At 44.6% G+C, this 16396-nt stretch overlaps 1 protein-coding gene across 5 annotated transcripts in view; it reads right to left on the bottom strand.

Moving 5' to 3' along the window:
- Positions 1 to 16396, bottom strand: part of WWOX (WW domain containing oxidoreductase) — a 982828-nt gene that overhangs the window by 586604 nt on the left and 379828 nt on the right. For 2 of the 5 annotated variants that reach the window (XM_089902460.1, XM_089902458.1), the window contains one exon: positions 979 to 16396. This exon is cut by the window's right edge and continues 182 nt beyond it. The exons of the other annotated variants lie outside the window; for them this stretch is intronic. In XM_089902460.1, the coding sequence (XP_089758586.1) occupies positions 16348 to 16396 (49 nt within the window). In that variant the 3' untranslated portion in view covers positions 979 to 16347. Of the gene's footprint in view, positions 1 to 978 lie in introns of those variants that run through there. 5 annotated transcript variants of the gene reach the window in all.

The following is a 16396-nucleotide window of genomic DNA, read 5'->3' as shown; positions in this document are numbered from 1 at the left end:
GATTAATAGCCTGGGTCTGGCTGGACCTGTGTCTCTCCCAGCTCTTCCCCTTGCACTTTCCTTCTTCCCTTCATGACACTCGAGTCCCCGGATTTCATAAGCTGCGATTTATTATTATCGCTGAATAATAAATACGCTGCAGGCGACAGTTTAAAAAATCGGACACATCACGATTCTGCAGAGATTGGGATAACATTTATGTAAGCTGGCATTCTCATTTTCTCCTTGGCTAATGCTCGGATGAGTCTTTCGCCCGCGCTGTATCTGTGGGCCGAGTCAAAACAGGAGGCTTCTCTCTGGTATCTAGTAAAGTCACTGCAAACCTGAAGCCCTTGGAATTGGGAGGCTTTTTTCCTATTCCTGGGAACCAAGAGTCCCCATTCCGCCTTGTTCAGGTGAGGAATAAAGGCCCTTCAGGAGTGCAGCGAATGACAATACTAATAGTAACAAGTGACCTCCCTTTAGGGTAAAGTGTGTAACGGCCCCTCTTACATATCATCTTGAGATAATACTCCTGCAAGCCCTGAGACGGAGTCAATGCTATTATCCCCATTTTTCAGATGAGTAAGCTGAGGCTGCAGAGAAAGTAATTTGCCCAGAGTCACAAGGTCCCCATTTCTGTATGTCTCACAATATTCAACAATACCTGTGCCAAATGTACAATATTAAAGGGAAAATTTTTTGAAATAATGGGTACAAGAATAAAAAGGAATGCCTTTCCTTTCTTTTAGATTCGCTTTAAAACGCTCCTTTCCCCCAGACAGATCAGGAGAGTATACTTAAACTGAAAAATATGCATGTCTCTGGAGGATTATAAGAGGCCAGAGGGATTTTTTTTCCTGTTTTGCAAATTCATAGCATTGACTATACTTTTAATTAAAAATTATTAAAAAGGGAAGGAGGGAGGGAGGGAAGGAGGAAGGGAGGAAGGGAGGAAGGAAGGAAGGAAGGGAGGGAGGGAGGGAGGGAGGGAGGGAGGGAGGGAGGGAGGGAGGGAGGGAGGAAAGATGGACGGATGGATGCACGGATGGTAAAAGCCACTGAAACTCAAATGGCAAGGGAGTCTCAAGTTGCCAGCCAGGCCCCACTGGGTGTTTCTTCTTCGTCAGTGCTTCTTGAGAGAGGAGGCTGCCTGTGCAGCAGGCTGAATGCCTGGGTAAGGATCACACCTTCTGTGAAAAGCATGGATCCTCTCCTGCCACAGGTCTCACCTCCATCATCAGAAAGCACGGGGCCACTATTCAGGGTCATGGGCTGGGGCTGGGGGCTTCTGGGAGCCATCAAATCCAGGAGTCACTTCTGAGAGTGACTCAAATACAGAGAAGAGAGTTGAATAATCAAATCCATGTGCACTGAATGGAGAACTGCCATTCAAGGTCATAATTTAAAAAGCAAACAAGACAGTCCGGAAGACTGTTGGCCCAAAGGCAGACCCCTCCCAGGGCTAGTCAATTCTGAGACAGACCAGATGGGAAACAGCCCATGCAGGAGCACCCCTTTCAAATGCAAACTAGCCCCTCCAGACCCCACACCCCCAATGCCTCCAGCTCTAGGCTCTCACACCCCACACCCTCCCACCCCATCACTCCACAGCCAGGTGCCAGACACCTAGGGGCAGCCCCTATAGCCCAGAGCCTGTGGAAGTTATTCGGACCACTCAATCCCAAGCCTTCTTGCCCTGCCTCTCCTTCTTACAGACACCACAGTAAAGGCTCCTGCCCTCCCCGCCCAGACCCTGGCCCTCTGCCTTCTGACCAAGCGGGTGCCTCCCCGTGCACCCCCTATGGCAAGGCCTGTGCCCTCTCTCTTGAGATCTGTGAGTATAACAAACCACCTTGCTGATGGCAGTTATCTCCTGATCTCAATATCTAGGCAGTAATAAAACCTATTAAAACAGGAAGAAAAGAAGGGAGGAAAGAAGAACAGAAGGGTGGAGGGAGGGGGGAGGGAGGGAGGGAGGGAGAAAAGAAAGGAAAATGATTGAAGAAGGAACAAAGAATGAATTATAATTAACTTAAAACCTGCTTTTCTCTTTGAAGAGAAAACTAACAGAGCTGTAAAAGAAACCCTCTTCTACTTTGGGTGGAGATATGCCCATTAAAGATACACGTGGATGCTGGGTGCACAGGAGCTCCTAATGGCAGAACTTGACCTCCCGTCCAACGCTCAGCATCCAGTGGGCTCCCAGACCCTTCCAGCTGCTTCTCTGACCAGGGCCACCTTACTCAGGAAATGAGCAGAGAAGTTAATTTCCTTGCATGACTGACAGTAAACACCCGAGGTGGAACTGGATTATAAAATGGTATCAAGCTATAAATAGAACCCTACTAGTCCCTTTTAAATCACTCGCGGTGCTTTCATTCATTAAGATTCAGACGCTATGGAGGGTGCAGATGTGCCTTCTCTCCTCCTGGATCCCAAATACAACACCCCATATGCAAGCAGATGGCTTTGTATAAATCAGACGACAGTTTACAGGGTGAGATGTGGCTTCACCAGAATAGTATTACAGTCTAATCTGCTTGGGGGGAACAGGGTTAAGCAAATCCAGCTTTAACTGGAGGTCACATTTACATGTGAAATGTTGGGTCCGTGTAAGGAGTGTCTTGGTCTTTGGGTCACCCCACCAGTGATCTATCACTTTCCTCCCAGAGGAGGCCCCAGGGAACATGTAAGGAAGTAAACGTGTTAGGAAGCCAAGGATGGCTAGGCCCCCTACTAAGAGCCGGTTAACACAGACAGCCCAGGGCCCTCTCCCATTCAGTTCTCAAAATCTCCCTGCGTTTGCTGTCACGTGTAAAAGCGGGTGGTTTTGCTGATTGGAAGCCACATGACTGAAACAACACTTGCTTGGGCACTTAACCCAGGAACGGGAAAAGGTGAAAGTGGTTTCTGTTTATTTTTATCTCGACCGTAAAACGGAAGGGCAATCATGACGGTCCATCTCGGCGGAAGAAAAACAAAGCTGATGGACGATGACAGAGCTGCTCTTTCAGGGATGCTTCACGGGACGCTGGGGCACTAAGCGCTTCTCAACCTGTCGGGATCCGAGGAACGAGGAACAGGGGCTGCAAGTGCCCGCCCCCTGCTTTTGGCATTCACCATTCAGGGCAGAGGTGCCAGGAGCAAAGAGCTACCAGGCACAGTCATCTAACTCTAGGATATTCCTTTCCTTTGAAAGAGTGACAGGAGCAGACCGCCTAAGCCCTGCCTCCCTGGACCATATTCCAGCACTTGCAACGATATGATGGATGTCCCTGTCTCCAAGACGGCAGGGAGGTGCTCTCCCATTTCATTACTACCCTGGGTCAATTTTATGGTTAACATTTTAAGGAAATATAAATAAACATGAGTTCAAATGACCACTAGCCCCCTTCTGCTGAGAAAATTCAGGCACTGATACAAAGGTGTTTAGAAGACAAGCCACATAAGTAACACCCAGGAAAAAGTCTGGGAGAATTGTTTTCCTTAGGTTTCTTCCAAAACCAAGAGTATGATTCCTTAGTATCTGTAGCATGCAATATATTGCCTACGATGCAGAATCCTAACTACCCAACATCTGCCCTCAAAAGGCTTTGTAACACATCCTAATAACAGATTCATCAATTGACCCTCAGCCTCCAGCCAAGTGAGAAGGTAAATCATCTCCCCTATTCCTTTTTCTCTTATTTCTTAAAAAAAAAAAAAAAAATGATGTCAGCCCTTAGCCTTTGTGTTGCAAATTCTCATTCCAAATTCTTTTTCCCAAGTTGCCCAAGTATGAAAAGTATCATCTCCAAGCTGGCCCCTACTCCCAAATCCAACCATTTCAGCTCTGCTGCCGTTCCCCACAGATCCAGGGAGTAAGGTATTTGATGAGAAGTTCCAGGGTTAACAAGAAATTCCAAAGCAAGGGCTTCTAGTTATGTCAGGAAGAAATAAAAATTCAAAAGATGGGCACTTATCCACAGTTGAAAATGTGTTCTTAGATCATGAAAAAAAAATTCTGAAATTATATATCCCGAAGTATGTGCTCCAGATGCCAGCAAACATCAGCCCACAGGCCAAATCCAGCCCATTGCTTGTTTTTGTAAATAAAGTTTTATTGGCACACAGCCATATCCATTTGTCTACATATTATCTAAGGCTGTTTTCATGACACATCACAATTTGGTAGTTGTGATGGATGCCATATGGGCCGCAAAGCCAAAAATATTTACTGTCTGGCCCTTTACAGACAAAGTCTGCAGACTCTGTTCTAGACCAAAAATTCGTTTATGTGATCCTCAAATCCTTGGATCTGCTTTGTCATCCTTTGACTATAAATGGAATGACCAAATAAGGACATTTTAATGAGAATACTAATGAATTATTAATTTGGGTTCAGGGTACAAGAGAAAGTCAAAGAACTCTTAAAGAGTTCACAAGCATTATTTCTGAAATAAGAAAAAATAAGATCTGTACCAGGTAACTCAATTCAACGACCTGTATTTATTATGTAGTGTCAGGTGGTTTCAACATGGGTATTTGCCTTGATTGTGAGGGAAAAAATTCTTCTTCCTTCCTTCATTTTTCCTTTTTTCCAATCCACTGTGCCCTTGTTTCCTTTGCCTGGTCAAATGAAAAATGCTTTAAAGAGTCCCCACCTCAGATAAGTGTCCTGCATGACACAGGTTACACGTATATGTTACAGGTATTTCGGTAACGCACATCATCTGAGAAGTTCATTTTACCCCTAGGCTTGGTATCCAGACTGTAGGATGAAGCCGTTTAGAATGTACTTGATTCCTATAATATGTAGTGATTTTGCTAATGTTGTTCAGTTTTATTTCCTTGCCCAGAATGATTTCCATTAGCTGGTTTACAGATTAGCCGCCTAATCTCCTAACGAGTGCTCTTCGATCAAAGAGAGGCCCCATGTCCTGCCGTTGCCAAGTGACTGATTTAAGAGATGGACAGAAAGGAGACACACCCAAGTCCAGAGAGTGTGATGAATGGTGGATCCAAATTTCTCTGAACTGCGTATCATGAATTAATGGGAAACCCTGAAGAATTAAAGGGGGGGAATTACATAACCATGAATAATATAAAAAACGTGATATTCTAAGGAAAAAGCTTTTGAGTGCAAATGACTCGAACAAATATGTTAACAGAGCTTACAGCAGATTCAATCAGGTTGAACGCTCCCCGGAATTTATTTTGAAATAAGCTTTATACATCCGAGATGTGAAGAATGAATCTATTTGTGACTGGCAGGACAGCTATTAACATGCAGATTTTAATTCTGCCTTAGACTCTGTACCAGTCCCACTGTCACCCTCTTACTTCTGGAAACCTCTCCCAATTACAGACGGAGCACACCTCCCCAAATCTCAGTGCCATAATTATGCTCCAGTGAGCTAAGATTTATTTTTCTCACTTTATTCTAACTTCTAAAAAAATCACTTCAAATGTGTATCATCAAGGTGCCGAAGGAGCTATTACATTTAAAAGTATGTTACATCACTCCAATCCATCCATCTGTTGGAAACACCAATACAGGGCTATGATCGGGGGACAAAACTTAGCAGTTGGGAGGGAAAATCTGCTTTACGAAACCTGGGCACACATTAACTTACAATTAAGCCGGGATGCTGATGAGGTTACGGGGTGTGACGGGTTTAACGGGCTGCAGCTCAAAGGCAAATATCGAAGTGAAGGCGTTTATTTTAGAACCAACAAGCCTGAACTGAACCACTACAAGAAGTCCCATTAGCATTCTCGTTATTGGGCAAAATCAGTTCATCTCTAAAATTAATTAAATAAATGGGAATGACCTGGCATCGTTTCAGTGGCAAGCGGACGGGGCAGCGCCGCATGAAAGGCAAACCCATTCAGAGTCAACAGGCCCATCCATTCCTGGAGAGGTGACAGGGAAGTTGACAGGAAAGTGAAAGTGAAAAATACGAGGCATCCAAGAAGCCGTGACATGCTTTGAAGGAGTGGGCAAAGCAGTTTTTTAAATAGAGTCTTTTTTATTATTATTTTTAAATGTAGGGAAAGCATGCTTCTGGATGGAGATACAAACTAGGTTGAAGGCTCATCATTTAGAAAATTCCGATTCTGTCCTGAGTTGTCCGTATTGATTTTCCCAAGCCATCTGGATTTTTTTGGCAATGAAGATTCATAAACTATACGGCAAGGAGAAGTTAGAGATGAGGGCAAGGGCCATTGCCAGGGGTCTGAAGAGAATCAACAGCACACCCTTGGCTCAAATCAGATCCACTCCCCAAGAATCTCTGGATCACCTAATGAGTGAGCAAGGGAGGTATGGGAAGCACGTTGCTACCCAAGTGCTGGCCGCTACACCTCAAGGGCACACGCACCGCAGCGCTGTTTCAACCTGGTGTCTCGGTGTCTCGGTGCCTCCTGTCGCTTATGAGCCGTGTGACCTTAGAAATGCATCTAGCCTCTATGTTCCTCACTTTGTTCATCTGTAAAACAGGGATCCTTATGGCATCCCCTCTAGCAGGACTGTTGTATTAAATGGAAGGGGCTGATATTCACAAAGACGCTAACTATAGTGTCTCCAATGTAAAAGGCTCGATAAAGATTAGACTCACCCATCCCCGTGGGTTGAATCTGGTAGATATTCCAACAGGTCTGGTAATTCTTTGCAAGAACGGTTATGCCCAAACTTTTCTAGGCTTTTCTAGGTAACATTTGCTGAAGCAGATCGGACTTTCTCAAAACGTGTTCCCTGGACCATCTGCACCAAAAGAACCAGAAGGGCTTATTTAACATGCAGATTCCTGGACCCCATCCTGGACGCATCGAATCAGAATCTCTGGGGAGTGGGGCCCAGGAACTGATGTTTTTAAAGTAAGTTCATGATTGAGTCTTAGGGACCTAGAAGTTTAGAGGATTTCTTGTTTCAACACACAGGATGTAAGCAACAGAATCACAAACTTTTCTTGAGCAAATTCGCTGCAATCCCACAGCATGAGACATGATTACAAACAAAGTGATGCAACTATGGATCCACTATTCTTTTGAACCATCTCTCGCCCCCATTTTCCAGGTGTGGGCCACGCAGGCTGCCTTTCAGTTGCTGGAACTTGCTGGATACAGGACAGTGCCTTAAAGTCCTGATCACACCTACTGCTTGCTTTCCTCCTGGTCCCAGGCCTGTCTCCCACCTGACAGCCTGCTTCCCTTTTTCATGCCTAATTCCAACCTCACCTCATCCTCGAGGTAGATTTCTCTACCCCTAAACAAGGTGAGAGTGGCCTGTTCTAAACTGCACTAGTTAGTACCTTACACCCTTTGTCATATCATTAACCATCCAGCAATTATTTAATTATGGGATTTAAAAAAAAAGGACACTCTTTCCTGAAAACTGATGGAGGCTATGGACTGTTTCTTCCTGATTCACCTGATTCAAATGAGATTCAAATAATCTCATTTGAACCCACTGTATACCTAAGATCCCTCATGCCCAGCATGGAGGGTTTAAGGACTGAACTGTGTCCCTCCCAGATTGATATGTTAAAGCCCTAACCCCCAATGTGACTGTATTTGAAGATAATTTAATTTAAATTATCTTCAAAGAGGTAATTCAGGTTAAATGAGGTCATTAAGGATGGACCCTACTCCAATAGGATTGGTGGCCTTATAAGAAGAATATATGCCAGGGAGGTGTCCAACGCATAGAAGGATGACCATGGGAGGACACAGAAAGAAGGCCGCCATCTGTGAGCTAAGGAGAGACATCTCAAGAGAAACCAACTCTGCCATGACCTTGATCTTGGACTTCCAGCCTCTAAAACTGTGAGGAAGCAAATTCCTGTTGCTGAACCCACCCAGTCTGTGGCGGGCAGCCCTACAACACTAATACAGAGCCTGTTCCAGAGCTGGGAGTCAAGAATTGTTCGATGGCCAACCAGGACCACTGGGCATCGCCGTGCTCTCTCCACCCTCACTATGCCTGGGGGAAATCAGAAACAATCTGCAGACAGTCCACAAGCAGAAGGCCACAGTGGTCATGCAGGTAACAGCTTCCTCTTAGAACCATGCTCTGGAACCTGATATCAGAAGGAGGCTTGTTCTCACATGTAGGGGACTGGTTGCTAATACGGGTACCGTGTAGTCCCCTGTGGCAGAGGCTGTCGGCTGCCTGCTCAAAAGCCATCACTCCCCGCTTCACCCCTGCTAACGAAATTCCTGTCTCCCTGTGCTGGGACCTGGACTGTCATTTAGACCAGACAGCTCTCCTGATTCTTGTAAACTGCACCCCTTGGCCTGTCCGTGGGAAGGAAGTCACTGCCTAATCAAACCACTCTCTCGAGTCCTGGGGAGCTGAGGCTCAGCCTTTTTGGAAATCAGCACACACTGATGATTCTTTGCAAGAGAATCCTTAAAATGAGAACGAAAACTGAATTTCCATTTAGGTCATCGCCTTATTCTAGAAATAATCTCGTTTTTAATAATCTCATTTGAACCCAGTGTATACTGCAGTGAGTTAGAAAATGCCTTTGATGCCACACAGTTCTGTGTTCTTACAGCTCTGCCACTCCACAGCTCTCAGGCTTGGGCAGTCACTTAATTCAGCCACGGTTTCCTTATCAGGAAATGAGGAACCATTTATAAATGGGACATGATATCTACTCAGTAAGGCTGTTGGGAAGAGTAAGTAAGATAACGGACCAAAGTGATCAGCACAGTGCTGTCAATACATCATAACCACAACTGCATTATTATTGAGTCAGATTTTATTATTAATTAATAAATGTTAGCACTTATTGAAAGACGTCTACTGTTTAACAATTATAAACAGAGAGAATGCTAGTAGTATCAGTTCTCTGTATCCTTACTAAAATATTTGCTCTCAAAACTCAATTTTTTATTCATTGGAAAGAGTCTGCGCCAGATCTTGGTCAAAAAATGCAAATCAATTAATTCCTCAGTTTTTTTTCTGAAAGGAAACGTGGGTTTCTGCTTGCGAGGCTTTTCTTACGGTAGTAACCGCCAAGCCTTACTACTGGAGGTTTTAAAACTAAGGGATGTAAGTCTAAGTACAGATTATCTTTCATCACAGCGTTCTAATTTGACAAGAAATTTATGGCAGGCTGCTGAAACGCTACTTTATTGATGATCAAGGTATCAACTGTCCTTGATGCAAATAAACAGTGTTTTTGATTCATAAGCAGCGAGACAGGGCACCTACTGGTCCTGGGAGCTATGCAATTTACAGGCATTCAATTCTCATCAATGTATTGTCAGTATATCCAAGGCATCTGACAGGTTCCTGTTTCCAGGATGGATGTTCCCTCCACAACCCAGGGAGCACAAAAGCTAAGGTCTGGCCTTACAGGCTTAAAGCCTCAGTTATCACTGAGGATTTAATAATGGGAACTGTCCTTGGCCCCAGGTTTTTCTATTCCAGGCCTTTCGGGATTGGGTACATTCAATACAGTACTTAGGACAGGATTTGGCAACCACTGAGAAGTTTCCATGTCAGGGTCCAGACCTCTGTGGAAGGTGCTGGCTAGAAGTTTCAACGGCCAAGCAATGACCCTCAGAGTTGACGCTGAAAAGGAGGCTCGTTCTCACGCGTAGGGGACTGGTTGTCAGCATGGATGCCACGGAGCGGGGCAGAGGTTACTGGCTGCCTGCTCGACAGCTACCATTCCTCCCTTCACTCCTGCTGACAAAAGTCCAGGTCCCTCCCAGGCCCAAAGTAGGAGTCTTAACTTGTGGGAGACAGTTGTGGTGCTCTCATTTTTCTTGCTGAGACACAGGCAGATATGTGATATCATTCTGGTCCATGTGTCATGAGGAGGGTTCTATTGGCAGAGGCGTCTGGGAAGAGGTTATTTCCTCTTTAAATGGTGCACAAGGTAGGCACATTCTTATCTCTTTCTGCCTCTGGTCATGGTTATCTGCAAGTGATTCCGGGGACTTGGGCAACCATTTTGTGACCATGAGGTGAGAGCCTGCCTACGAGGATAAACCAATGTGCTGGGGAAAGCAGAGCAGAAAGTCAGAGTTCACCTAGGGACTTGAAGATTAAGTCCTTGAATTAACCAAATCTGAAACTGCTTGACCTCCACACTTCTTGTGATGTGAGATAATACATTTTGTCGTGCTGGTTGTCGTTCAAACTACTTTTAATGGAGTTTTCTGTTATTTATGGCCAAAATGACTCCATCTTTCCCTCAGGGTTTGAGAACATCCCCTCCTTTAGCCCCAATACCTTAAATTACACAAAATACTCACCTTCTAAGTGGAAAATACCCACTGAGTAGTATCGGGAATGGGCATCCTAATTTAACGTGGCTGCATTTTAACTGGTTTCTTCTTACCTGAGACCAGTGGGATAGCCCGAATAAAGAAGGAAGGCATGCCAAGCTAGGAGTGTAGGCTACTGGCAGGAGGGCAAGCCTAGCAGGCACTATAGCACAGGACTTGGAAAAGACACCATCAGGTTCCTGAGAGGAATCAAAAAACTGAAGAGCCGTATACAAAGTCTGGACAGAGGTTCCAAAGATAAGCTTCCCCTGCTTTCAGTCTCCTTCTGGGGATAGATATCTGGGAATCTTGTGCCAGGTGTGGGAGAGGTTCGTTCTCAAGGGGAGTAGGCAGCCCTGTGGGTGGCAGCCCTCAGCACCAACACCAAGCAGATTCTTGTGAGAGGCACATTAGGAGAGAAGGGACAATACTCATTCCCCGCCCTTCCTTAGTCCCAGAAGGCTAATGATGCAGTGGAGTAATGCCCCCAGTTAAACAAAACAGAACTACTTCCCAGCCTCCCTTGCTCCTAGGCGTAGTCATGAGACCCAGCCCTGGACAATGAGATACGAGTGTTGAGCTGTGCTTCTGGGAAAACTCCTTACAGGGAGCTGACTCAGTGGGAAGGCTCATCCCTCCTTCTGCCTCCCCCTCCCTTCTGCTTTCTGCGGCTTGGAACTGAAATGCAACTAAATGTAGCAGCTCCAGGAGCCATCTTGGATCAAGAGGCAATCTTTTGAGGATGGAAGCCACATGGCTGAGAACAGGGGAAGAAAAAATTAGGAGGAATCTTTGATGCCTTAACAGAACTATCAAGTCAGTCCTGAACTAGCTGCCTAGTCATGGACTTCTTTTAAGTGAGAAAATAAGCCCTTATGTGTTTAAGCCAGATTTAGGTTTTCTGTTTGATGTCCTTGAACCAAGACCTGACTGAAACAGTGGCATTTTTGCTATCCCAGATGTCTGCTGCTGTCCTTTGACTATAAAATTGATGACAGTACTGCCTTAAAATGTCTTTAAGATATTTTACTTCTCATTCCTCTGCTGAAAGCCTGTGGATTCCAGGTTCAAGTGCTTCTTTTACTTTAATAAGAACTTACAATGTGTGAGACCAAGGAAGAGTCACCCTCACACCAATGCACGGTAGTTTGCATCTGTCACACCAAGAAACACCTCACGAGGGGATGTGATTTTCCTCCTCGAATCAGGAAGATAATCTCAGTCATCTCACTGTAAGCCTACCGCTCATAAATTTATCTTAATTTTATTCAAAAGTGGTTTTTCACGCACGCTTTTCCAGTGTGAGTTTCCTAAATTCACTGTTCCCTGCATTTGGTGGCATTTCCCTCGATACGTTATAAATAAGCCTCTAGGTCTAGTATAATGGGGTTCTGAACAAAAGCGTGTCTTCTTCTCTATTCCCAAGATTGATGGTATTAAGCAACAGGCTAGCCCCTTAACTCATTTCTCTGTAGGCCAAAGGAGCATCGTTTGGGTAAAGACTCAGAATGTGCACACACATCCGGTTTTCTTCTCCTTCAGGGCACATGGGGACATTATACATTCCCACCTTCCACAGGTCAGGTGATTGGTTCTGACCAACAGGCTGTTGAGTGGAGGTGACAGGTGACGTTCCAAACCAAAGCACAGAGGTGCTGTCATGACCATGTCCAGTGGTGAACAAGAAGGCCACGTGTGCCAGATGGTGCAGCTAGGTGACAATGGAGATGATATCAGCTCGGGTCCCTGAGTGACCGTGTGTGCAGGGACGCTGCCAAACCACGTCGGGCATATAGTGTGAGCAAGGAATAAAAAAGGTGCCCTGTGTTTAAATGGCACCCCTTCCCCATTCACGACGCTTATCTGCACACACACACAGCACACATATACTTTTGTACCAGGAAAGAAAACACGTTTGCTATTTTGCTTTTCTATCCTTCTATCATTTCACTATTGGTTCTGGCTACAGAAAGAGATTGGGCTAACGGCCTCTGGGATTAGACTCTGATGACTCGCAGGTCCCTCATTTGGGTTGTAACTGAGCATCCCATCTTGACTTTCCCTGCATTAAGAAAGAAAGACAGATAATGAAAGCACTGGAGTCTATTATCTTCCCTTCTTACAGAAATGCTTTCACTGAATTATGATTCAGGGTTATGTCAGTTTGGGTGGGGTGATATAAGAATTGTCTCTTCGAAATGGATTTCTGTGTCTTTTATAAAATCGCAATTGAGCCCAACTTTGCTTGCTGGATTACCCAAGGCCTCACGTGTGGACCTGTGAAGTAGGCACCCACCGACGTTCAGTTCCAGCGAAAACATTCACCCTTGCAGACTGGCTTGAGGGTCATAGTTTTCATTCCCTGACATTCGTGGTTTGCTTCCAGCCTCAACTATAAGGGAACCTGGGACCAAACTCAAGGCGCAACCAAAGACATGGGTTTATCCTAAGTCCTTGAAGTGTTCGCTCCTGCCTTCTTTGGACTGTCACTCTTTTCTCCTGATTTTCACACTCGACAAGATATTTTACGTTTTCCAGCTTGAAGAACACAGAGTCCATCACCTCATACAAAGTTGGGAGTTCTACCCTTACCCAAGTGTCCACATTCAGGAAAATGGCACCAGGAGGTCATTGGGTAGGATCGTCTAGCCAGCATCACTTACGGGAGGACCTGAGGTGTAGCGGTGGGTGATTTGCACCTACATCTCACATCCTGAAATATTTAGTGCTGAAGGAAATTGGGAGATTGGTCTAGGAAGCATTACTTCTAGAAAAACCATGAAGTTTTTAAACCCAGGTGGATAGCTGGGGTCTGCCTGATTCACACACTTCTTCTAACCCGTTTAGAGGGGCTCCCAGTTAACTGGCCTCAAGCAAGATGCAAATCCGTGAAAATCAGTCCCACCAGTTCTCAGCTGACTCTTAAAAACAGAACAAAAAACTTTACTTTTATTTTTCACATTACGAAAGAAATACATATTCATGAAAGGAGAAAATGCAGAAAAGGAACGGAGGAAAAAGCAGAAACAGCAATAAATAACACTTACTGGTACATTTTGCATATGAGCCTGGGAGGCAGATACTATTACAGCAATGACTCTGCAGATAAGGGCTTGGACAGGTACCAAGGCTAAACTGCGTATCCAATGTCACATCTCTCAGCCAATTAGTCAGGAGGGCAGAATCTGAATCCATGGCTATCTGACAAAGTTCATTAACTTATCCTTGAACAACTAAATTACACCTATCCAACCAGAGCCACTGTAGGTAGCTCGGTGTGTTTCTTGCAGGGTCTTTGTGTGTGTGTGTGTGTGTGTGTGTGTGTGTGTGTGTGTGTGTGTGTGTGTGTGTGTGTGTGTGTGTGTGTGTGTGTGTTTATAACAAAAGCAGATTTTAGACAGTACAGGCAATGCTGTGAATTGCTTTTTACACTTGAAATAAATTGAAGTTCTTGGGACTTCCCTGGAGGTCCAGTGATTAAGACTCCATGCTTCCACTGCAGGGGATGCAGGTTCGATCCCTGGTCAGGGAACTAAGATCCCACTGGCCGTGTGGCACGACCAAAAAAAAAAAAAATATATATATATATATACACACACACACACACACACATAATACATACATGTATATATATGTGTATATATATATATATATATATATATATATTGAAGTTCTCAAACTATGTTACGTTCTCTGAGTATTTTCAAAGGTGTTTCAAAAGTCTAAATCAATTTTATCTACTCCACCCCTACCCCGACCCACTCAGCCAACAGAGATCAACTGTGTAACAGTGGGGTACGTAATTCTCATAACCATCTCCACTGGATGAAATAAGTGAGATATCACAGGAACCCACAGAAACTCACTGCTCAGGCAGGGAATAATAATCAGAACCTGAAGAGGACCCACTACACACAGATGTGAACGGAGGTACTTTCCATGGTCAGGGAACATGGTAGTGAACATCGGCATGAATGAACAATTGGCAAATGACGTCTTGTCCGTATGCCAAAAACAAAACTAATTCTTTGCTTCTTTTACCCCAGATCAGTGGTTTTCAAGGACACCACTTATGCCCATGACCAAGGACTAATATACTTGCAGTGAGGAAACGTGTTTGAATATCACACATTACACGTATGTGGGAGAACCATGTTCCAGGCAACACGACTGTAATGTCTGGCACCAAAGCTCAGAGTGAACATTGTGAATAAATGATCACCCTTCACAACTGACATATAAAAACTTTCGGGTTTGTGATTCTCTTTTCCATTGTTCCCTGCTGCGGGATATTAGCCCTGTCTGCTGTCACTGTTTTGCTTTCTTCAAACATATCTACATATATGAACATGTCACTCTCTCAGAGAGACACCGACCACGGATCAGAAGCCAGAGTACTTGTATTGGTGGAAGCAGAAAAGAAGGACTGTCAACTCTACTTCTTAGGTTGCTATGTGGCTTGGAGAGACAGACAGACAGACAGACAGACAGAGAGAGAGAGAGTGTGCAGGGGGGGGGACCAGAAAGACTCTGAACTGGGAAATGTGTGTATTTAAATCTAAGTGTAGTGTTATTTATATTGGAGCTGATCCTATCTATGAAGAGAGAGTAAATTGCTCAATAGAGGTGCATTAACAGCAAGAAAAAGAAAATGAACACGTTCCAGCATCAAGTATAAACATTCTGGGGGTCATCGCCTGTGTTAGATTATCTCTTGCACCTCACCCCAACATTAGCATTCGTAATTACCAGCTGCCTCTTTTTAGAGGGAAAACATGCTTTGGTGAAGCGCAGAAATTTCATTTCCCAGAGGGCCCCTGAGAGTACAATGTGTACAGATATCGCATGTGCAAATCTTTCCAGACGTGGAAGAGAGTTTAGAAATTTTTCGAAAGGCATCTGTGTGCACCCTAAAATACAACGTCTTTGGACGTGAAGTTCTATTTCTGTCAACAGGAATTAGCTAAATATTTTGCACTTATTCTGTGCCCACTTCTTATCAATGCAGAACTGCTCACCGGAAGAGAAATACACTCTTTAAAATTCTACTGTAATTTCTCCCCCTAAATAATGCCATGAGTTTTCTTTCTTGAGCTACAATAGGTTCTGTGACAAGAGTGGCTACCACATGCCGAGCAGAGAGGCAGAGCGCTGAGTGTTTGTGAGTCATTTCAATTAAACCTCGCAAAAATCCTCGAGGAGTAGAACGAGGCTCACTGAGGCTTCGAAATGAGTCCTCGTGTCAGAGAGCTGCGTGATTTTGCACCTAATTACCAACCTAAATGCCGCAGTTCAGGTCAACACATATTTATTGAGCACCTACTATGTGCCATACACTGAGAAACTAGAGGAGAAATGAAACAATTTCAACACCATATAATTAAAGGGCTATGAGACAGGCAAACACGAGATGCAAGGGGTACAATTTCTCTAAATGTTTTGCAACACAAGGGTAACTCCTGTCTCGAGGGGCTTCTGTGGTCTCCAAAGTGCTTCCTTACCAACACTCCTCTACCTGTTCACTCCGCCCCAGCCCAGTCCCCCCAGCGAAAGGACATGGCTTTGCTTGCTGTCCAACGCGTCTATTTCAGCTAATGGAGGAAATTGCAACAGAAGAAACACAGAAACAAGCTAAGTTTTCAAATGCACCTCTCAGGGACCATTTGGGACAAAATGAACAGAAATAAACAATCCTCCAATATCAGGTGACATATTTTATACTTTCCACCCTGAGCTGGAGGAAAATCAGATGCTGGTATGAAAAAGAAGATTAACCCGGCCCCTTAACAATCAAATTTATAACTAGTAAAGGGTTATGAAAAATTCTATCTCCATGTGGAGCGTAGGAAAGTACAAAGTCTTTGGAGGCACGGGATGATAAACTACAGCTTGGGCAATAAGCTCAGGAAGGGAATGAGGAGTTCAAGAGTTCAGCACGTGTGTGTGGAAAGGTGTTTAGTTAAAGAGAAGGGCCAGCTCCAGACAAAGGCACGGAAAGGTCATCCTTAGAGCCATTTCATCTTCATTACGACGGGGAAGACCGTGGGCCAAAGTGCACACACCAGGCCTCCTCGTGTACACCGCACAGAGGTTTAAGACTCACGGGGACATTAAAATATGCAACAAAAGTAAACATACAGGGCTTCCC

Source organism: Delphinapterus leucas, chromosome 20 (assembly GCF_059928025.1).
Source record: "Delphinapterus leucas isolate spDelLeu-1000000601 "Yukka" chromosome 20, BTC_Dleu_Yukka2, whole genome shotgun sequence".
In the NCBI taxonomy this organism is placed as follows: domain Eukaryota; kingdom Metazoa; phylum Chordata; class Mammalia; order Artiodactyla; family Monodontidae; genus Delphinapterus; species Delphinapterus leucas.
Note: the sequence above shows the minus strand (reverse complement) of the source record. Positions and strands in the feature narration are given on the sequence as shown.